The sequence below is a fragment of the Eleutherodactylus coqui genome, chromosome 6 (genome assembly GCF_035609145.1).
Source record: "Eleutherodactylus coqui strain aEleCoq1 chromosome 6, aEleCoq1.hap1, whole genome shotgun sequence".
NCBI lineage: Eukaryota > Metazoa > Chordata > Amphibia > Anura > Eleutherodactylidae > Eleutherodactylus > Eleutherodactylus coqui.
The window spans coordinates 178084913-178107570 of NC_089842.1; the positions used below are offsets into that span (position 1 = coordinate 178084913).

Genomic DNA, 22658 nt, shown 5'->3' on the forward strand with positions numbered 1-22658 from the left:
CATTGCATTTGTTGCATTCCTAATGCTAATAAAAGAATAAAGCATCATGTACTCTAGCAATAGATTCAATAAAAGAATGTAATTAGATTTTAACCCCTTAATGACATGGCCTATTTTGGGCTTAAGGACGCAAGGATTTTTGGCGGATTTTCTTCTCCATTTATCAAAAGTCATAATTTTTTTATTTTTTCCGTCAACGCGGCCAAATAAGGGCTTGTTTTTTGCCTGGCAAACTGTAGTTTTTATCGGTGTCATTTTTGGGTACATTGACTATATTGTAAAACGTAATTTTTTTTTTATGATAGCAGGGAGAGAAAACGCATCAATTCTGCCATAGATTTAAAATTTTTTTTTTTTACAGCGTTAATCATGCAGCATAAATGACACGATCTATTTTTTCTGCGGACCGGTACGATTACGATACCAAAATTCTTACTTTTTTAAATGTTTTTCCAGTTTTCTGCAATAAAAACCCTTTTTTTGGAAATCTTTTCTTTTTTTCTAAATCGCTGCATTCAAAGTCCTGTAACTTTTTTATTTTTTTATGTACAGAGCTCTGTGAGGGCTTATTTTTTGCGAGACAAGCTGTAGTTTTTATTGGTACCATTTTGGGGTACATACAGCTTTTTTGATCACTTTTATTGTGTTTTTAGTGAGGCAAAATGCTAAAAATTAGCATTTTGCCTCCATTTTTTAGCGTTTTTTTACGCTATTTTCCGTGCACACTCAAAAGCATGTGCAACTTATTGTACGCGTCGTTACGGACGCAACAATACCAAATATGTAGGGGTTTTAATTTTTATACCTTTTTTATGCTAATCTGAGAAAAAGCATAAAAAAGGGTCTTTTTAACTTTTTTTTTAATTTATTTTTTAAATCTTTTTTTTTACAACATTTGTGTCCCTCTGGGGGACTTTCACCAAAGTACTGCTATTTGCTGTGATAAGTCATGGCAGGACTACTGCCCTGACATGCCTTATCGCTTATACAGCGATCTGAGGCACTGGCAACACAGGACGCCAGTGTCTGGCATCCTGTTGCCATGGCGACAGGCCGGGCTCTTGCGATAACATTGCGAGAGTCGGCCGAAGACACAGAGGGAAGTACCCCAGGAAGTACCCCGCTCCCAGGACGTAAACTTACGCCCTGGAGCGGGAAGGGGTTAAGAGGTAGTACCCAAACTAGAATATAAAGACACATACTGTATATACTCGAGTATTAGCCGACCCGAGTATAAGCCGAGACAATAAGTTTAACCAAGAAAAACTGGGAAAACTTATTGACTCGAGTATAAGCTGAGCTATACTCGAGTATATACTAGATAAAAAAAAACCTCCATACTCACCTCACAGCCGAAGTCTGTGTCTGTGCGACAAGCTGCTTGAATTCTCCCTCGTGTCATCCCCTGCCATCCTCTCTGCTTGGCTCTGTCAGTGCTGTGTAAGTAAGCGCTGTGATTGGATTGAGCGCCAGCCAATCACAGCTGGCGCTTGATCCAATCACTCTGCTTACTTACACAGCACTGACGGCAGGGGATTTGAAAGCCGAGCAGGGAGATGACCGTGGAGAGAATTCTAAAGCAGCTTGATTGGCTGTGAATGATCGAGCACTGGCTGTGATTGGCTGATGCTTGATCCAATCACAGCTCTTACTTACACAGCGCTGACAGCGGGGGATGACAGAGCCGAGCAAAGAGGACGGCGGGGGATGACAGCAGAGAGAATTCAAGCAGCCTGCCGCAAAGCCGCCGGACACACAGATGCCGGCTGGGAGTGTTAAGAAAATTGTAGATCAATGTATCAGTTAATTATTCTATATTGCATTGTAGACTAGGAATATATAGCAGTGAAGGGGTTAAACGAAACTCTTCTATAGGCCTGCATGTCTTCTGAGGAAGAAAGATTAGGAGATAAGACAGTCTATTAAATCACTCATGTATGTTTATAGTATAACATACACAGGGAGAAGTGACTAGACTGTATGGTGCCTTCCCAGGCCTTCCTTCTCCCTGAATTTATGACGGTCTTATTGTATGTAATAGATACACTTAAGGAGGTGTAACTTATGTTAATCACTTATATTTTAAGCCTATCATATATCCTTATTCACCTTGGAGGTATAAACTTTTGCTGTGATGTCATTTATAATATATAATCTTTGACCACCTTAAAATTAAAGCAGAAATCACTTGATACTACTGGTATTAATTTGTATTTCTCCTGAGCTCAGATTACTACACGGAATCTGATAGTCTTCTTCTTGGTAAACAAATTCTCTTTACATTTTTGGTCCTTCGAGCCGGAAACACTCACTGCAGAGGGAGAGGAAAGCCTGGCTGTGAAAAGGTGGGTCTGAAGTACTCTCCAATCATTAAAAGACCTCCGTCTTGCTTAGACGTAATTAGAGGCCAGTCGGGCATCCTGTCTGAAACAGTGACGTTTTTCCGAACTAGCCGGAGAATTTGGAAGCCTCCCAGATAACGTGTAGTAAGTATAGCAATGGTTAAACTTCTCTTCTCTCTTCTTCTTCTTCTGTATACTTTAGTGTTAGTAGAATTTACAATGTGTATTGTAAATGAGAGGCAATCATAGACGAAGGGACAATAGCAGTAGTCTATGTGAAATGTGTAAGGTAAATGAGAAGTATAGACGAATGGGTTGCCAAAGGGGCAATAGCAGTAGTCTATGTGAGACCATAGCCATTGTGAGAAGGCTACAGGAAAGAATTAACTCCGTGCGACACGTAAAAAGTGGTTAGATGACGTCATGGGACACAGGGGTGTCCAGGAACTTTACTTCTTATCTTTCTATTACTTTCTCTTTGATATTGTGTTATAGAGTAACTAAGAATATGAAGAGGGCGGCCGCCTACTAATATAATGTACTATTTGTATTGTTGTCTTATATTGCATGAAGCGAATGTGTGAGTGATTGAGATGAGTGGAATAAATAAATAAATTAAGAGTTCTAGTTGTAAAGAATTATGTGATAAAATACGGACAAAATCAGCTAAAAGATCAGCAGAAATACGGATTATCCGCTGCTGAAGTCTGGTTAAAAGAAGCCCCAAACTGTCACGCCCGTATAAAAATAGACCCCCGACAGTTTGATGAACAATTCAAAGGGTTAATGGGGAGTTCCAATTGAATGAAAAATAGAGAGAGCAGATAGAATAATTCTATGGCCAGATTGGAGTTCTGTAGAAGGAAATTAGAATGGGAAGGGAGGAGATGGTAGACCCCTTCCATAGTATAATCAGGAGCATGAGAGATGATCCTAATGCTGCATATAATCAGCCATTAAGGAACACGTTAGTAAGTGCAGTGAAGAAAGAAATAGGAGGTTATATAACGAAGCATATGGTTACCCTTAGAACAGGATCATTGCAGGATGTTTTGGAGTATGCAAAACATGCGGAGAAAAGTGATACAAAGAAAAGGGTGAGAAAGTGAGGTTTTTTTATACAGGGAGAGGAATGTGATATGATGGTTCAAGTAAGTCAGAGAGGTCATTGGACAGCGAGAGGATGTGAAAGCAGAGACAGAGGAAGAAGCAGAGGAAGGATGCAGCTCGGGGATTTAAATGTGTGTTTGAATAATGGAAGTCTAGTGATTTTGCCCGAGAGTGCCCTGAGAAACAATGTTCTCAGCGACCTTGGGGAAAAATGACTAGGAGGGGTTGATGTACAACACTTGGAGGATCTCATGGCAATCTCCACTGCCTGAGATAGATCTCCAGGTGAATGGGCGGATGATTACTTTCCTGGTGGGCTAAGGAGCCACCAGGACATTAATACATCCCAATATGTAGCCAATGTTAAATGTAGTAATAGTCATATCCTGGTAAGAGGGGTTAATGGCCGGACCCACAGGGAATCCCTCTCTGAACCAGTTATAACAGACCTAGAGACAAATAAGCCTGTGAAATGTCAGATTATATAGTCTTGAATATGTCCAGTAAATGTGTGGAGATCAGATATTATGATAAAATTAGGTATACCTTCACCAGAGTACCTCAGGGCTGCTGTGAATCTCCAACAATTGTCTCCCAGGCTATGCCAATACACTTAGCCCAGTTCCAGCCTCTTAGAGGTAGTCAGCGACTACTGTATGTTGGTAGTCAGCAGCAGACAGTGGAGAGCATTGTGGGGGGACACAGTCGTACTCTTGAGGTTTATTTATGAGCAAGGCCATAAAAGTAAACATGTAGAAACTCCAATACGGTCAGCAAACGGTTAAATATTTGGGGTATAACCTGTCAGATGAAGGTAGGCAAGCAATTCTGGAGGTCCCAAAACTATGAGCAAATGATCTCCTTTTTGGGAATGAGAATGTTACGTGTGCTGCTGGGATTTGTTGTTCTATTGTGTTTCCAGCAGCACAGCACTCACAGGGTTAATGATTGAGCTGGCTGGGTGTGGTACTGTCTGCTAGCCAATCCCCTGGTCAGTCACTGCATGACTCCTCAGGCGAGCAGTCATGAATGCTTGTCCGGTGAGGGTTGCAGTGTGATCAGGTTCATGTCCGTTTGTACGTTTAAATTCTGTCAGTTTTGTGTTAGCTTGCTGTGTGTCCTGCTATCTGTGTTGTGTCCTGTTGCAGCGTGCAGTGTGAACGGTGTCCGGTTCTGCTGGACTCCTGGTTAGTGTAGGGACTAGCAGTATAACCAGGAGCCGTGAAGTGGCCTGCTAGTTTCAACATATTGTACAACATGTCAACTAATACCTGGTATTTATATTCAGCTTCCAATCTGGTACTAGTGGTTGCATGTTGTGTGCAGTGTATTCTGGGTCTGTCATGTGGCATGTGAATGCATCCTGTTCTGGTGTGTGGCTCCTAGGATCAGCTAGGGCCCAGATCCGAAGACCGCTGGGCTGCCCTTATTAGGGCAATGTCCCCGCTTAGGTAGGGCCACTATCATCCTCCCTTGTAGCACAGGGTCAGTTGCCTGAAACCGGTGTGAGCCCCGTGTGACCCTGGTAGTACCAGTATGTGTCCCCTTTGGTCATGATCATGTGGGTTCCGTGCTTTGCCTGCCCACACGATCGTAACAGACAAACTTCTACAGCTCCTGGATCTCAAATTCTGCATCTCTGACAGCGCTTCTTACCAGAATCATCTATGATGACCCTCTGGCTGCAGCCGGCAGGATCCAGTGAGATGGGCCTCTGAGGAAGCCTTTGTCAGGTTAAAACAGACTCTGGTGGGCACATCAGTCTGGGGGGCTGCTGAACTAGAGCAAGCCCTTTGTGCTAACTGTTGACTCAGGAGAAGGATATATCACCTCTGTGTTAACTCAGGAACACGTGGGAAGCAGACTGCTGGCATACTACTCTTGCAGATTAGATCCAGTGGCCGAGCGTTCCCAGCCTGTGTACAAGCGGTAGTCAGACCTTCTGCCACTATAGTGCTGTCCCCCCACACACTGAGTACCGTACGCAGTTAGTTATACTCATATCTTAGTCCTCCTAGACATCCCCCTGCAGGGCACTACTGCTCTCAGCCACACCTGACAACCTAGGGATGTGCTACGCTGCATCCATCCACCTTACTGCCTATTTCTTCAGACGGTCCTCCACACAACTGTCTAGGAGAGATGGCACATGAGGTGTTACTCAGACCAGATCTGCAGGATGTATCTCTTGTAGATGCTGAATACACTCTTTGTAGATGGGCTGTACATCTCCGTTAAAAAAAAAAAAAAAAGCTATCTTACCTAAATCGTTCTTCAGAGGTGCAGCAGTTTTGAGCCATGGGCTGTGTCATGTCTCAACAGGGGGGATGGTAGCACTCATATGGACAGTGTTCACAGCCTAGGGGTTTACAAACTACTCTAAAAAAAAAAAAATTTTTTGTCTTGTATTATTTGTGCTAAACAATGCAGAAGGGAGTATAAGACCAGGAGGGGGCGCCGTCCGACACATGGGGGATGCTGGGAGAGCTCTGAGTGTAACTTCTATAGAAGGGGTGACGAGCGCCATACTGGTAGATCTGCTCCCTGACCTACTGACTGCAATCCCTGCTAGCCGTCATAAACCGCTCCTGCAGTCACACCGTTTCTGCCGTCACACGGCTAAATGTCTAACCATTTGTCTATGTGTATAGCATCCCTCACTCTTCACTTCGCCATACCGTGCACATCTCCACCCCTCATACCGCACACATCTCCACCCCGCCATACCGTGCACATCTCCACCCCCCCATACCGTGCACATCTTCACCCCGCCATACCGTGCACATCTCCACCCCTCATACCGCACACATCTCCACCCCCCATACCGTGCACATCTTCACCCCGCCATACTGTGCACATCTCCAGCCCTTTACCTTCTGTATCACCCCATTACCTGTAGTATGTAAGCTCGTTGGAGCAGGACCCTCACCCCTATTGTTTCCATCAACTGATTACTATGTAACCGCGGTTCTGTAGTGTTTGTACTTTTGTCTTTCTGTATTCCCCCGTCTATGTAAGCGCTGCGGGATATGTTGGCGCTGTACAAATAAAGATTATTATAGATGTGTGTCAGATGAGGGACTTGTTGGCATTGCACACAAAGGGGTAAGGCGTGGCTAGATGCTTGCCTGGCTTGATAGTACTCCTAGTCAGGCCACGTCCCTGGTGGCCATCTTAGTGCTAGTCATGGCCTGCGGCCATTTTAGTACCTGCTGTAATACCTTCGGCCGCCGCCCAGACGCCATCTTGGCTCCTTACATCCCATAGCTGTACCTCCTACCTGGCATCCCAATGCTTGCACTTGTAGTACACAACACCAGTGATTAGTGCCTTCTCTGAACTGCATAGGAATAGTCAGCAGCCTCCATCACTGTCCTCTGTGTGTTGATGATATGTTGTCTACCTGAGGTGTGTGCTATAAGATGGGGTCAGCTCACAAATGGTTAAATCGTCTGTTACATGGGAATGCTTCTTTTACCCTCGCCCCCACCTTTCAGCTTTAGAGTTCAGTGAGGGAGGGAGGGGGTATGTGACTGACTCTAGCCATGCTCTGCTTGCTTGATATGAATAGACCTGTAATGAAGATGATCAGGAATGAAGTTTAGTATAAACCTGTGTGAACAGGGAACGTCCATTCTTGCTGTTATTTGTGTACATGTCCGTTCTGTGATTGGTTTGCAGTGATTTTGATTGTTAAATGGTGTTTTCAATGTGATAATGTCATGTAAGATATAATAATAATGAAGTTGTTGATAATGTGAGAGCTGAGTGTCCCTATTACGGGGAGGATAGCACAAGGATGCTGCAGTTATCTGTAGTAGTCCAGATACAGCTAAAGCTCTGTTTATCTTACTCCATCACCTCTCCCTGATAAGAGAAATTCCTGAGGGGGGGGTTGTTAAGGTTGGAGGATCAAGCGACTGCAGATGATTGGAGTAGTAGTAGTTGTGTGAATCTTAATGTTATGCAGTAAATATTGTGTATAGAGAATGTTAATAATTATATGAGATAGGAAGACTTGACCCCACGATAGATAAAAGTTAATGACAAGTCCTCACGCTGTGATGAACGTAAAATGTGTGATTAAGCTTCTTCACTGTACCTACCCCCCACAGATAAGTGATCCATGTTATACATTGAGTTTGCTGCTTCCACCTGTGAGCGGGGACCAAATACCTGCTGTTGCCTCTGATCCTGGGGTTATACTTGCTTCGCGCTACCTGGTAATGGGACCGAGGCAGACTACGGGAGACTGCTTGAGGGATGCTGTGCGGAGAGGAGAACCGTAAGGGCACGCTGTCTCTGGGATATGGCCTGAGCTACAGAGAGCACGCACAGACGTGTGATGGTTGTGTGGTGACCGGGCCTAGAACAGGTGCCAGGTACGGCCCCTAACGGGATTGTGCTTGGTACAACTGATAATGCCTATATACCTCATGACCTCCGAGGGTAACAACAAGGGCCGTGTCCGGAGAACTAGGGACACCTCTCCCAAAGGTTCCTCGGACCCATCGGGGTACCGGACGAGTATGGGACGAGAAATCGGATGGCTGCAGGGGGGTTTGAGTCTCTTCTTGCATGGTGGGTAACAGTGAATAAAAATGTAGACTGGATATATATATATTATAACCAACAGAGATTTGTTAATTATACAAGAGATGCAATCAAGGGCCTAGCGGAACAACTAGGACACACCTTACACTCATTGCATGGCAAAATAGAATGGCTCTTGATATGTTACTAGCAGAAAAAGGAGGAGTTTGTAAAATGATTGGAGGATATTGTTGTACTTTCATTCCTAATAACACAGCACCTGATGGTAGTGTTACTCGAGCACTGGAAGGGTTAAATGCATAATAAAATGAACTAGCTGATAACTCTGGCATAGACGATCCATTCACAGACTGGTTGGAAAACTTGTTCGGACACTGGTCACAAGTCATATACTCCACATTAGTCTCTATGTCAGTATTTGCCTCCATTCTAGTACTTTGCGGTTGCTGCTGTATCCGAGGACTGTTACAAAACCTTATTATTATACTTCCATCACCAAAACTATGTTCCAAAATATACAAGATGACGAAGAACAAGATGGCTTACTGGGTCAGGTGACCACCTCTGTCTGACAAGTGATGGGTAAAAGTTCTATGAAGGAAGCGCCATTTTTCTTTGATGATTTTGAAGTGTGACATTTTGATTCCAGTGTGTCCTGATTGTACCGGAGGATCGCTCTAATAACTGAGTGACATTTCGATAAGTAAGATTTTATATCATGATGGACAATCATTTATATATGAAGAAAGGAGCATCAATTTCATGATAAATCAAGGCCAAGCTTCTCTTGGAGGCGGGCCTAATTGTGGGTACAATTGGTGGAATGACTTCATATATATATATATATATATATATATATATGCATCAATGTAATACTTTTATATGAAATAATTACATACTTAGTATTGGTGTGAACCCAGGCCTCCTGGTAATAAAGCTTCGGGCCGTAGCCAGGGGGTCTGTGGTAGGTAGAGTCATTATATATGTGTATTTACTGTGTTGACATATTGATCTAAAGTGGGGAATGTTAAGAAAATTGTAGATCAATGTATCAGTTAATTATTCTATATTGCATTGTAGACTAGGAATATATAGCAGTGAAGGGGTTAAACGAAACTCTTCTATAGGCCTGCATGTCTTCTGAGGAAGAAAGATTAGGAGATAAGACAGTCTATTAAATCACTCATGTATGTTTATAGTATAACATACACAGGGAGAAGTGACTAGACTGTATGGTGCCTTCCCAGGCCTTCCTTCTCCCTGAATTTATGACGGTCTTATTGTATGTAATAGATACACTTAAGGAGGTGTAACTTATGTTAATCACTTATATTTTAAGCCTATCATATATCCTTATTCACCTTGGAGGTATAAACTTTTGCTGTGATGTCATTTATAATATATAATCTTTGACCACCTTAAAATTAAAGCAGAAATCACTTGATACTACTGGTATTAATTTGTATTTCTCCTGAGCTCAGATTACTACACGGAATCTGATAGTCTTCTTCTTGGTAAACAAATTCTCTTTACAGGGAGGTGAGTATGGAGGGTTTTTTTTTAAGCCTTGTCTGACTCGAATATAAGCCGAGGGGGGCTTTTTCAGCACAAAAAAATGTGCTGAAAAACTAGGCTTATACTCGAGTATATACAGTAATTAATTACCGGTTGCCCAAGCTATGCAATAACAAATATTGGGGTATGTTCAGATGGTGGAATTCATAGCAGAATTTTCCACATTAATTAAAACCTCTAAAAACTGTGTCTTTCTGCTATGTCTTTTAGCACAGATCTGTACAGGGATTTTACCCTGTCAATGGGAAAAATTAGCATGAAGACTTGTGACAAGAAAAACTGTGTTTCCATGAGTTTGTGCATCAAGATGACATGTCGGAATTCCGCATGCAGATTTTGCCTATGGACAGGGCAAAATCTATGTACAGATCCATGCCAAAAACTGAATGCCATGGATTTTGACATGTCTTTTTAGATGGAATTTACCACAGAAAATTCCGCTACAACTCTGCTGCCATCTGAATATACCCTTACAATTCATTGATTGAGAGTTTGTACCACCCGAGATTACGGAAAGTGGCTTTGATCAATTTAGTGTTCAGTGTCGTGCACTTTATTGATCTATACATTGATTAGAGCACAGTATATTAATTTAGAGCTTAGTGCAAATGTATTTTTGCTTGTTGAGTGCATGTGTATGAGAATTAATGAACTATGTTGCCTGATGAACTAGTTGATAGGAAAATGTGTCAGGACATTATTATTAACTGATCTTCTTTGCACTTTATACAGGGAGCTTATTAACTGGCTTGTTTTGCACTGTTTTTTTGAAGTATATTCATCTTACGCATGTCTACTGAACACTATCTGGATCCATATAGACTAGTGGTCTGTAAGCTCATATTTTACAGGGGTAGTGCCAACTGTTTTTTTCATTTTGCATTATTGAATTTCTGTGAGACTTTAATGTCTGAGCACAACGCTGTATAAAACTTCAAAGGCCCATGGAGAAAGATGCTTAACCTCTGAATGGAAATTCTAAAGCAGCTTTAGCTTTTAGTGCACCTGTCCACCTCCCCAGTTTGTTACTATGTTCGGGCGGCTTCAGACGACCATATATCGGCCGGGTTTTCATGCACGGCCGATCTATGGTGTTCCTCTCTGCAGGGGGAGGAGTCTGGAAGAGTCGGGAGCACTGCACTGAGCTCCGCCACCTCTTCGACCCTCGCCACTATTTGCAATGGGAGGGGCGGGATGGGGGCAGAGCTAAGTTCTGTGACTTAATTTCACCCCTTCCCATTGCAAATAGTGCCGAAGGGCGGGAGCGCAGTGCACTGCACCCAGCTACTTCAGCCTCCTCCCACTGCAGAGAGGGACACCATATATCGGTCGGGCGTGAACATACCCTTAAGGGTTAGTGCAGCAGCTCATTTCTGTTGTTGGAAATTTAGTCATCCTATGCGTGTCTGCTGAGCACCATCTGGATTTACAAAGACCCACGGTCTGTAAGCTTACTGTGGCAAAAGGGTAGTTCTGACTGTTTCTTTCATTTTGTAAATCAAACAAAGAAACCTCAGTGTGTTACCCCCCAAAGTGCCATGGATGCCACATACTGGTAAGCTAAATTATAACCAATCAAGAAAAATTGAAACATTAGTACAGATAACGATTAATTATGTTGTTACTATATCCATAGGTTTCCCAGAGAGCCTGCCAAGTGGAATATTCAATACCATGAGGCATAGTGAAAGGAAACCTCCCTCATTAGTCACATTATCTCACAATCAGTCAAAAAATGACTAATAAATATTTTTCACTTTTTGAAAAATGTGAGTGAGAGTTCTTGGACCTTTTAAGCTCGCGCTTATCCATATCAAGAAAATGTTTTAGTTATTAAATTATCTCAGTAGTGGAAGATATCATTATTGGAGTCATTTAAGAAGTAAACCTCACTTTGCTACTAAGATGAGTGCATTAATTGTTCTAGCTAGTTTCTTGTCCCTTGCCTAATAATGAAAAAGAAGAGTTTGGGATTCAAGTGGTAATTGTAATGTGCCAGGTCTGTAAAACCAAGACAGTCACTGTACTCCAAAGCTTCTGGGTCATTACACATGTCCAAAAACTATGGAGCAAACCAGTTCTCGGAGTATGTACCTCTGAGAAGTCAAGTAATCTCAATCTAAGAAACTCTTAGAACTTGGCCAAAGGATAAAAAATGATTTGTTGAAAATCCATACACACATTTTCAGGAAGGTGTGAGACCAAACTTCTGGGAGAATAGAATAGATTTTTAGCTAGTGTTATACCTTTGGCATGCCACTGGTTAGATTATTTATTTTTCATATACTGATTAAATTCAAGATGTCCCTAAGGTGTTAGTTATTTAGAAAAAAGGAAAAGTCATTTAAATCTGGACTCTGAATGCCCTCCACACATGCATGGCATCTTTTAATAACAAGCACCCTTTGACCCTCCGTGGGAGTGCCAAGTATTTTGTATAAAGGAGAACTGAGAGACTCCAAGAGAAAGCCAACTCAGACTCTCAAATCATAATTAGAATGAAAATTAGATCTCTGAATCCAATCAATACCATGACGTAGCAGGCTAGCTTATAACACTTGACATCTGGATAACCCTTTCTCTGTTCGGAGCATTAATTTCTCATGTGCAATTCTTGGCCGTTTTATTGGCTCATACGAGCAAATGAATTTTTCAAGTAAGTTTTACCTGTAAGTCATGAGCCTGACAAAGCTTGACATTCTGTTCTCTCCAGGATTTAACTAACAAATCCCAGGCCTCTTCTGCATTACAGAGAATAAGTCGTATTTCATCAGCTGCATAATCTCTGGAGTTACACAGCTTCTGTCCAGATGACTTCACTGAGTTGAATCTTTCTGTCCGTGCTACTATTTCTGACTAGAATATAAAAATGGCAAAATAAACAAGATTTCTTATTGAAGCATATTTCCAGTGATTTGTTCAAGGCTTCTTGTACATGCCATGATTGCTGTTATTTCCAGTGTCTTGGAGACCTGGTATGGTTCCAAATCACCAAATTCACAAAATCTACATCTTATGTGGCTTGCAAAGTTAAAGTTATGAGTGTACAGTATGTGAAGGCATGTATTACAGCTTGGTCACACTGGTGCTATGTTAAGTTTTATGTAAATTATTTTCATTGCAGGTGTAAACAAAGAATAATACCATCCACTAAGGCCTTCTGCACATGGGCGGATTTGCATTACGAAATCCGGAGCCAGGATCCACTTCTAAATTCTGCAGCAAATCCAGCCCATAGCATGCTATGAGAAAACGCGATTTTATGCCCATGAGCGGAAATCGATTGCGATTTTCCACTTGCAGGGGAGAAATCGCAGCATGCTGCGATTTTGTGTGGGCTATGCACGACCTGCTTCCACTGAAGTCAATGGAAGTCATCCGTCCCGAGGCCATTTTGCAATCATCATTGCAGAATGGTCACAGGAGCTGCATCATCGCCATGGCGAAGGTGCAGCGCCCTCTGTACTGCGCATGTGCGCTGGCACTACGGCCGGTACATTCGCAGCAGAGGAGAAGACAGCATAGAGGTAAGCCGGGGTCACTGGCTGGGCACCGGGTTGAAGACCGCTGCGGGAATCCCGCAAGAGGGGTCCGACCCGCCTATGTGCAGGCAGCCTAAAGCTGCTACTACATGAGCGCTAGCAGCAGAGAACTTGAAAAGGATGAGAAAGTAAAACCCAAAAAGTGTAATAAAAAGCTGTATAATGTTTCATTATATATGACTACATTGTATTTACAAAAAATGGACAACCCCTTTAACTATAGAGAAAAGGTAAATGAATGATGCAGTGCACATCCTAAAACACATAAAGTGATTCAGATTGGTTAGACTGGGGATATAAAATTATTCTGTAGGTGAAAGACAATTTCCTAACTAATAATGGTAAACAGTATAGAAACATGATTAGAGTACACTATATTTTGTCCTGTAATGACAGTTCTAGAAATAATATATTTTATGACCAATGCCATACAATCTCATCATGTATGATATATTTTTATAAAAATATGAAATATGCATAAATAATAAAAACAAACAAACTTCTAACCATCTACGCACCTTCCTCTCTTGGTGCTCCGCAATTCTGGCCTCAACATCTCCCATACTTTTTGGCAAGCCTGCTCCTTCTATCAAGGCCTGAAGATTCTGCGTCCAGTTCATGATCTCTCGGATATCCGCATTGAACCGTTGCAGATGGTAAGAGGCGTCTAATTTCTCTTTTCTGCCAAATAATGAAATGTGGTTCAGCAGACTAGACAAAATAGTCAGTGCACACTTTCTTTGCCAGAAAGGATAAGGCAAAGAACAATTCTTAATATTTTATCTATGAAGCTACAGTATTTTGTAGCATAACCATAATGATGGTGAATGAATTACTTTACAGTTCACTGTGTTGCATTTTCATAGACAGAGTTCTGTTGTGTAGCGTCCAGCTCTATTGGAGTCTTCAAGTGATGTTTTATTCTGACATATCTAAGATGTCAAAATTTGCACACAAAAAAAAAAATCACATATGGAGTTTCCCATCTATTTGGTTAGGTGCTGGATAATCCAATATAGATTCAAATACAGTAACCAAAGGGACTGTCACCCAGCTTTCTGCCTCCTAAATGGCAAATGTGGCTAATTAATTAAGGCGGGGCTCACACAAGCGGTTTGTAAAATGCTGTGTGTATAGCAATTTTTCACTGCACATGACAGCGTATTTCATGCACGCTGTCATGCACAGTCTGACTTCATTATTTTTTTTTATATCCCGCTGTAGCTTAGCGATGTTGCGTATTACTGCCGCACATACGCAATGTGATTGCATATGTACAGCAATTATTATGCGCCAACAGAGAACAGTAATAATAATAATTTTTATTTATTTAGCACCAACATATTCTGCAGCACTTACAAGACAAGACAAGACATGAAGAAATCAATTAATGGAGACGGTAGGGGTGAGGGTCCTGCTCCAACAAGCTTACATACTACAAATAATGGGGTGATACAGAAGGTAAAGGGGCTGGAGATGTGCAAGCTATGGCGAGATGGAGAGTGAGGGATGCTATACTCATAGACAATAGCCCAATTGGGGCGTATAGTGGCTGAATCGGTATGATTGCAGGAGGCAGTTGATGGCGGCTAGCAGGGATTGCAGTCAGTAGGACAGGAAGAATGTTATCAAACAGAGTAAAGAGGGTTTGGTTTAGGGGATATGGTATGCCTCCCTGAAGAGGTGCGTTTTTAGAGCACGCCTGAAATTTTGTGTGTTAATGATTGCACGGATAGTTTTCGGTAGCGCATTCCAGAGGATTGGTGCTGCTCTGGAGACGTCTGGGAGGCAGGAATGAGAGGTTCAAATTAAAGGGGCTCTTAGTCTGATTTCATTAGCAGAGCAGAGGGCCAGGCTGGGTGGTGGATTGAGATAAGGGAAGCAATGTAGGGCAGCATGGTGCTGTGGAAGGCTTTGTGGATGAGGGTGGTGAGTATAAATTGAATTCTGTATTTAACAGGCAGCCAGTGCAGTGACCAGCACAGGGCAGAAGCATCTGAGTAGCGGCTGGACAGGAAGATGAGCCTGGCTGCTGCATTCATGGATTGGAGGGGGGAGAGTCTGGCGCGGGGGGGGCCGATCAGCAGCGTGTTGCAGTAATGAAGCCGAGAGTGGATGAGGGCAACAGTTAGCATTTTTAGTGTGTCCACGGTGAGAAAAGGGCGGATCCTTGCAATATTCTTGAGGTGCAGATGACATGTTTGGGCCTGAGATTGGATATAGGGGGTAAAGGAGAGATTGGAATTGAATATAATCCCAAGGCAGCGGGCGTGTTGTTTGAGAGTTATGGTGGTGCCACATACGGAGATGTCAAGATGAGGTCGGTTAGTAGAGGGCATTAACACCAGTAGGTCAGATTTTGGGAGGTTCAGTTTTATGTCGAGAGAGGACATAGTGTTAGAGACAGTAGACAGACAGTCAGTGGGGTTTTGGAGGAATGTTGCTGTGATGTCATGGGAAGAGGTGCATAACTGGGTGTCGTCAGCATAGAGATAGTCCTGTAAGACAAATCCCCTGATGGTTTGTACAGTAGGTGCTGTGTAGATGGAAAAGAGGAGGGGGCTGAGGACAGAGCCCTGGGTGACCCCAACAGCAAGGGGAAGAGGGTGGAGGTGGAGCCAGAAAAGGAGACGCTGAAAGAGTGGTCAGCTAGGTAGGAAGAGAAGCAGGAGAGAGCAGTGTCCTTTAGTCCAATGTCAAATGCTGCGGAGAGATCAAGGAGGATCAGTAGGGAGTAGTCACCCCCCAATTTAGCCTTCAGGAAGTGATTTGACACTTTAGTCAGGGCGGTTTCTGTCGAGTGTAGAGGGCGGAAGCCGGACTGTAGGGGGTCAAGAAGAGAGTTTTCTAAGTGATAGCTTATAAGATGGGAGTAAACCAGGCCTTCTTATAGTTTGGAGATGAAGGGGAGATTAGAGATGGATCGACAGTTGCCAGCATCAGTTGAGTCACGAGTCTGTTTCTTTACCAGTGGGGATATGATAACATGTTTGAACGAGGAGAGGGAGATGACGGAGATCAGAGAGAGGTTGAATATAGTGGTGAGGTTGAAGATGACCACTGGGGAGAGGGCACCGGAGGAGGTGTGAGGGAAAAGGGTCGCTAGCACAGGTGGTGGGGCGAGCAGAGGAAAGCAATCTGGACACTTCTTCCTCTGTCGTTGGTCTGAGTACAGACAGTGAGCAGGAGCTAGATGCAGTACTGACAACACTAGGGTTGGGGCTAGTCTGGGATAAGGAGGTTATTTCCTGCCGGATGTCGTTGATTTTCTTTCTGAAGTAAGCAGCCAGTTTTTCAGCACTGAGATCCATCACTGAAGGCTGTGATTGTGGTCTGAGAAGGGAGTAAAAAGTGGCAAAAAGTTGTTTAGGGTTGTGAGATAGCGAGGAGACGAGAGAGGTGAAGTAGTCTTGTTTTGCATGGTCGAAGGCTAGGTTGTAGGTTCTGAGCATGAATTTGAAGTGGAGAAAGTCTGCAGACTTTTGGGACTTTCTCCACAGCCGTTCAGCACATCTAGAGCCGGTTGAAGCGTGTTTGAGGCGTAAACCATGGTTTCTGCAGCCTGCACCGGATGGCTTGGGTCATGGGACGTGCCGCCTTATCCAGGGCATGTTTGAGAGTGCTGTTGTAATGTGCAGCAGCCATGTTGGGGCAGGAGAGGAGAGAGATAGAGAACTGTAGGTACTCAGCAAAGTTATGGGTGTGAACAGCCTGAAGGTTGCGGTATGTACAGTAGGTAGGAGAGTCTGGGAAGATGTTAGGGAGCTTGACAGAGAAAGAGAGGAGGTTGTGGTCTGAGAGCAAGAGAGGGGAATTAGTGAATTTGGAAGCACAGCAGAGATGGAGAAAGAATAGATCCAGAGTATTGCCATCCCTATGAGTGGGAGAGGCAATGAGTTGAGAGAGACCAAGGGAGGAGTGAGCGATAGAAGCTGAGAGGCAGATGTGGAGATGGGGTCATTGGTGGGGATGTTACAGTCTCCTAAAATGAGGGTTGGGATTTCGCAGAAGAGGAAGTGGGGGAGCCAGGCAGCAAAGTGATCCATAAAACAAACAAGGAGGACCTGGGGAGCGGTAGATAACTGCTACTCACATGGACAGCAGACGCAAAAGTCATAGTGCATGGAAAAGTGAGTGGGGGTACCGGGGAGATGACATGGAAGGTGCATTGCGGGGAGAGAAGAGCACCTACCCTTACAACACACCTGTTTTCCAGTCTTGGGGTATGGGAGAACTGTAGGCTATTTTAAGACAATGCAGCAGGGGAGGCCATGTCAGACTGCTGCATCCACGTTTCTGTATGAGCTAGCAGGTTAAGGGATTTAAGGGGTATACATAGACTAGTAGTTGGGCTAGAAGGATGTCTCAGTGGGGCAGGTTGGAGGTAATAATTAGGGGCACAGGAAAGTGGGCCAGGATTGGAAGAAATATTCCCAGCTGCTAGTTACAGCAGGATAGCGAAGGTGAGCAGGTGGGTAGGGGATTTATGAAGGCGATAGTTATGTTTCACTGTGGCTTCAGGGAGATTGAGGTGTCTTAGGACAGTGAAGAGTGCGTGTGAGCTGTGCATGGGTGAAGAAAGTAGAGAGGGGCTGATATTGATAAAATGCATCTGAGGTGGGCATTAGAGGTAAGTTTGAAAGTACAGATAAGAATAGAGCCTACAGTAGTAGTGATGGTCAGGAAGTGCACGGTTTTGGACAATTTATGCGGCATACCTGTCTCTTCCTCTATCGCGCATAATATGCGGTACAATACACGTTGTGTTCTTTTTTACATGCATATTATACACAATGTATATACGTAAGCGTGAAAGGAGCAATGAAAGTCAACATACTTTAATTGACCCCCCATTCACCGCGAATTACGCGCACATTCATCCTGTCTGTAATACTCTATTAAATTACCCTCGTTTGAGGCTGCCCTAAGAGAGAGAAATTTATCACAAAATAGATAGGCATATTCAACATGCATGAGTGACAACAGGTACATTAATAAAATATTGTGCGCCAAGATTTTGCATGATTCTGACCTTGGTGGATGTGTTGTGTTATTGGCAGGATATTATACTTATGTCCTATTATGAGGACAAGCTATGCAAACACATTACATTCTAGTATGTAATACAAGGGTATCCCATATCTGCCTCTCTAAAGCTTGTCCTTGATTGTGAGCACCATAGACTGTGTCTCATGTGTTATAAATAGATCAGTACCTTTGATTGGCCTGTAGTTGGAGCTTCTGCCAATTATCAGTCATCTCTTTTGCTTTTGAGGTCAGACGCTTGCTCATTGATGAATTTGTTTCGGACAGGCTGTTGGCTTCTTGGTACAAGGACTGCAAGGGGAATATTTATGTAGAACAAATAATTTTGGTTCCTGTAGTTATTTGGCAAGTGTCAACATTTTCCGAGAAGACTATGGATGAGGTTCCAACGAATGTAGAAAATGATTTATAAACAGACACTTATAATTGTGGTTCTGTATGCTCAAAGCTCAACTCTTTGATCGTGGACAAAACTGTATTCATATTTACTAGCCTGACATATTCAAATTAGTATACACTGATTAATTAAACAAGAAGATTCAATGTAATAAGGCCATTACTGTATCTGCGTGACAAAATTAGCAATTACTGCTAACGTCTGCATATTCATTATACTTCCTACCTCTTTTTGTGCATGAATGAGATTGATGTCACGAATAGTTTCTTCATGTCGTCTGATTAAGTTGGCGACGCTTTCTACATCTTTCCCACAGTCAAGAGCTTGCATGAGTGTGCTCTACATGGGGACAGAAATACTTATTACTTAAATGAAACACAATTTGTTATATATACTTTACATATAGTACACAGCTAGACACCATACAGACACCGAATTCACATAGAAAGCTGGAGTCCACATAGAAAGCTTGGAGTCCAACATCCATCTATGCCCTAGTGACAAGGAATGGTCTCACCAAGTCTATAGTTTAATGGGCAGCATGTATCCTAAATTGTCCAACTATTCCCATTCCAAATATCAAAATAAACATTAGCGTAAAAGGTATCTTAAGAATATTTCTTACATAATTTAAGGCATTTTCTGTTGTTTATCTAATGTAAATAAAATGTGATCAATGTATAATGAGAAGTTATGAAATGTTTCAGTTCTTTGCCATTTTCAAAATGGCTGTCAGTGAATGGAAGCATACTTCTTATCATCTATTTTAGACTATTATAGAGTTTTCTTTTGGAATGAGCCCTGCATCTGTGCCATTTGGAGGTTTGGGGCCTCTGATTGCCATCAGTGAATAGAAACTGTCAGGTTGTGCTGCTGGGATCTGTTGTTCTACAGGGTTCCAGGAGCACACCTTCACAGGTGTGGGATAATTAAGCTGGCTGGCTGTGGAGTTCCTCCTGCCAACCAATCACCACTGGTCGGCTGCATATACATATACACACACATACACACACACACATATATACACCAGTCCCTCTGCGATAGGAAGCTGGTATCTCTTTACTCTATGGTTTGGTTTCTTGCATGCTTGTTATATGTGTTATGTGTGTGAACAGTGTCTTGTCCAATGTTTGTGAAGGTGGCCAGTCCTGATCTGTGTGTGTTCTGTCTTGCATGCTAGCCCTAGAGTGTTTGTATGAACTATGTCCTGTCATGCTGGATCCTTTGTCATCTCTGGGATAGCGTGGCCCTTAGGTTCCAGTGTGGGGCTGCCCTTATCGGGGCGATCGCCCTGCTTGGAGGCAGGGTTCTGGTGGATGTTGTCTCGTTAGAGTAGGGACCTGCGAGACAATCAGTAGCCTTGAAGTGGCTTGCGGGCTTAAGTAACTTGGCCAATTCATAAACCAATACCTCGCACTTCCATAGCAATACCCTCTGCTAATGCATGCGGGGATGCTTGGTGACTATGTTGGTCCTTTTTCAGTTCTATGTTATGTCTGTCTGTGAGTCCAGTTCCCAGTATGCAGTTCACTTTCCCTTTGGTGTTCCAGCCAGCGCGTTCGGTTTGAACCCGATACGACTTCCGCATCTGTGCTGCGACAAGGTGCGCCCAGCGGACGTAACAAACATTCTTGGTTACATCCAGAGATCGGGAAATAGTGCAGAATTAAAACTCAAATTATATTACGGATAATAATGAATGTAAAGTTGTAGCATAATTATATTAGTTTTTTACTACCTGGTCTCATTGTTGGTTTGGACTACAAGATGCAGACTTAAACGGAATGTTCAAAAAAGTTTGTTTGATTTGCACCCACTATTTAGTCGTTCCATGTCAGCACCAACTAACAACCTAAACTAAGCAAGAAGCAGTGTAATACACCTTAATGTCCAGAAGGTCTACCCCATCCCTAGACTTTGATTTTCAAAGCAAAGATCATTGTATATGCAGCAGTTTGCCACCCCATGTGAACCTGATTTGGATTGATTGAGAGATCTAAAAAAAATTGAAGTGATTTCAATGGGCAGAAGCTGAAAACAAAATAAGATTCGGGGTATTCATTTTAAAGATCTCAGATTGCCTGAACCAGATAAATGCACCTCTAGCGCATCATGTACAGTCCTCCTGAATCTTAAAATGTGCATTTTTTAAATTCTCAGTATACAACACTGAAATACATTTTTGTTTTATTACAAAATTACTTCTGGTAAAGGAAGGCACGAATCATAAAAATAATCAGAAGATACAGAAAAGCTTATGGCTAGAATAGCAAGTGACTATAGAACAGAATAGAGCCATCACAGACGGTTAAGTCCACGAGAAGCAGAATTTACAGTCCTACTTTGGAGTTATAGAGATTCTTCAGCCAATGTTCTTTATAAATTCAAGTTAAATGGCTGAAGGGCCGCATCCATCGTTTGCATCATAGTTTCTTCAAAACAGCACATTAAATACAATCATTTCCAGATTGCCCAAGTTAGATACAATTCGGGCAGCAGGCCATTTGGAAAGCTTATTTGATGAGCCATTACTAGGAAATTGATATGTGTCTATTTTTTTTTGCTTCCAAAAATGTGTTGTATATAAAGCAAATAAAACAAGCAAATTGTTTTAATTCTGCTACAATGAAGAGTTTTAAAGAATGAACTGCCCATTTAAAGTCTTACCACAGCATCTCAATGGGATTCAATTCAGGACTTAAAAAGGTATTCTGGTTCCAACAAGTTACCCCTATCCATGGTCCAGCTGGTCAGTGGGGGTCTGGCTTAGCTTGGAAATCTCCAAACTGTCATTGTTTCGTTCATTTGGGGCCTAGCCAAGCCCCCAGTTCTCGTGATCAGTGGGGGTTCCAGCAGATGTGGAACCCCCACAATTAGCTAGCTAGGGAATAATTCCATAGACAGCACATGGTCACATTATAGCCTGAGTCAATTTGCATGAACAATTTTTCACACGGACTGATGGTCCATGTGAAAAAAATTGCTGCATGTCTAATTCCCGTCCATTTTGATGAACAAGAATAGGAATGCAATGTGCTGTGTTCATGGAGATTGGACAGAACATGGATGGATGTCATGGAGATCGGACAGCAGATGGACAGGTGTCTGTGTGCTTACAATGCGATTTGTGCCCGAGCTTCTCAGACACAACCTGCATCCAGCCGTGTGAAACTAGCCTTACTTGGCTACTCCAAAACTTTAACTGCTTTTTTTTGAGCCATCAGAGGTGAATGTGCTTGTGTGTTTCAGAACAGTGCCCTGCTGCATAACCAAACTGCACTTAAAGGGAGTCGGGAAGGAATTTTTTCCCCAAAAGGGCTATTGGCTTCTGCTCTAGGGTTTTTTTGCCTTCCTCTGGATCAACAAAACAGGAGGCTAGACAGGCTGGACTAGATGGACATTGTCTTCATTCAGCCTTACAAACTATGTTACTATGTTAAACTACAGGTCACGAACTGAAAAACAGACGACAGACATTCTCCTTCAGGATTTTCCATGAATTATGACAAGTTGTCCAGGTCCTGCAAAAGCAAAGCAGCTGCAGACCATCACACTACCGTCTACGGTTGTCTGTTGGTACATATTCTTATTGTGAAATGTGGTGTTCGCTTTTAACGCAAAAAAAATGGGACCATTGTCTTCTAAAAGGTTCCAACTTTGATTAGCAGAGTCCACAGAGTATTATCCAAAAAGTCTTCTAGTCATCTAGATGCTTTTCAGCAAATGCGATACAAGTTTTGTGTTCTTTTCAGTCAGCAGTAGTTTGGCCTTTGCAACTCTCACATGGATCTATCGGACCCAGGGTCCAGGTTCCAGTTTCCGTGGCTCTGCAGCTTTGTGGTCCTGCCCTGGTGGAATAGGAGGGAGTGCTGCTTGTATACTTTTTTTTTTACTTTCTCACATGGATGCCATTTCTTTCGTGGGTTACTTATTGTAAAATAGTGTAAATTTACCTTAAAAGGAACAGATCACCTGCCTAAAGCACCATAAACAAATTTATGATACTGTTAGGGGAGCTGACAGAGAACCCAGTGCTGTATTTTTTATACTCACCCGCCTCCTGATTCCCGAGGTGCCCACCGCTGAAGTTTG

General features: G+C 42.7%; 1 protein-coding gene across 1 annotated transcript in view; it reads right to left on the reverse strand.

The window, feature by feature from the left end:
• Positions 1-22658, reverse strand: part of SPTBN5 (spectrin beta, non-erythrocytic 5) — a 267766-nt gene that overhangs the window by 53473 nt on the left and 191635 nt on the right. The window contains exons 41-44 of the mRNA XM_066608323.1: positions 18792-18905; positions 18339-18460; positions 13642-13804; positions 12249-12437 (exon numbers count right to left, since the gene is read on the reverse strand). Of these exons, the coding sequence (XP_066464420.1) occupies positions 12249-12437; positions 13642-13804; positions 18339-18460; positions 18792-18905 (588 nt within the window). The remainder of the gene's footprint in view (positions 1-12248; positions 12438-13641; positions 13805-18338; positions 18461-18791; positions 18906-22658) is intronic.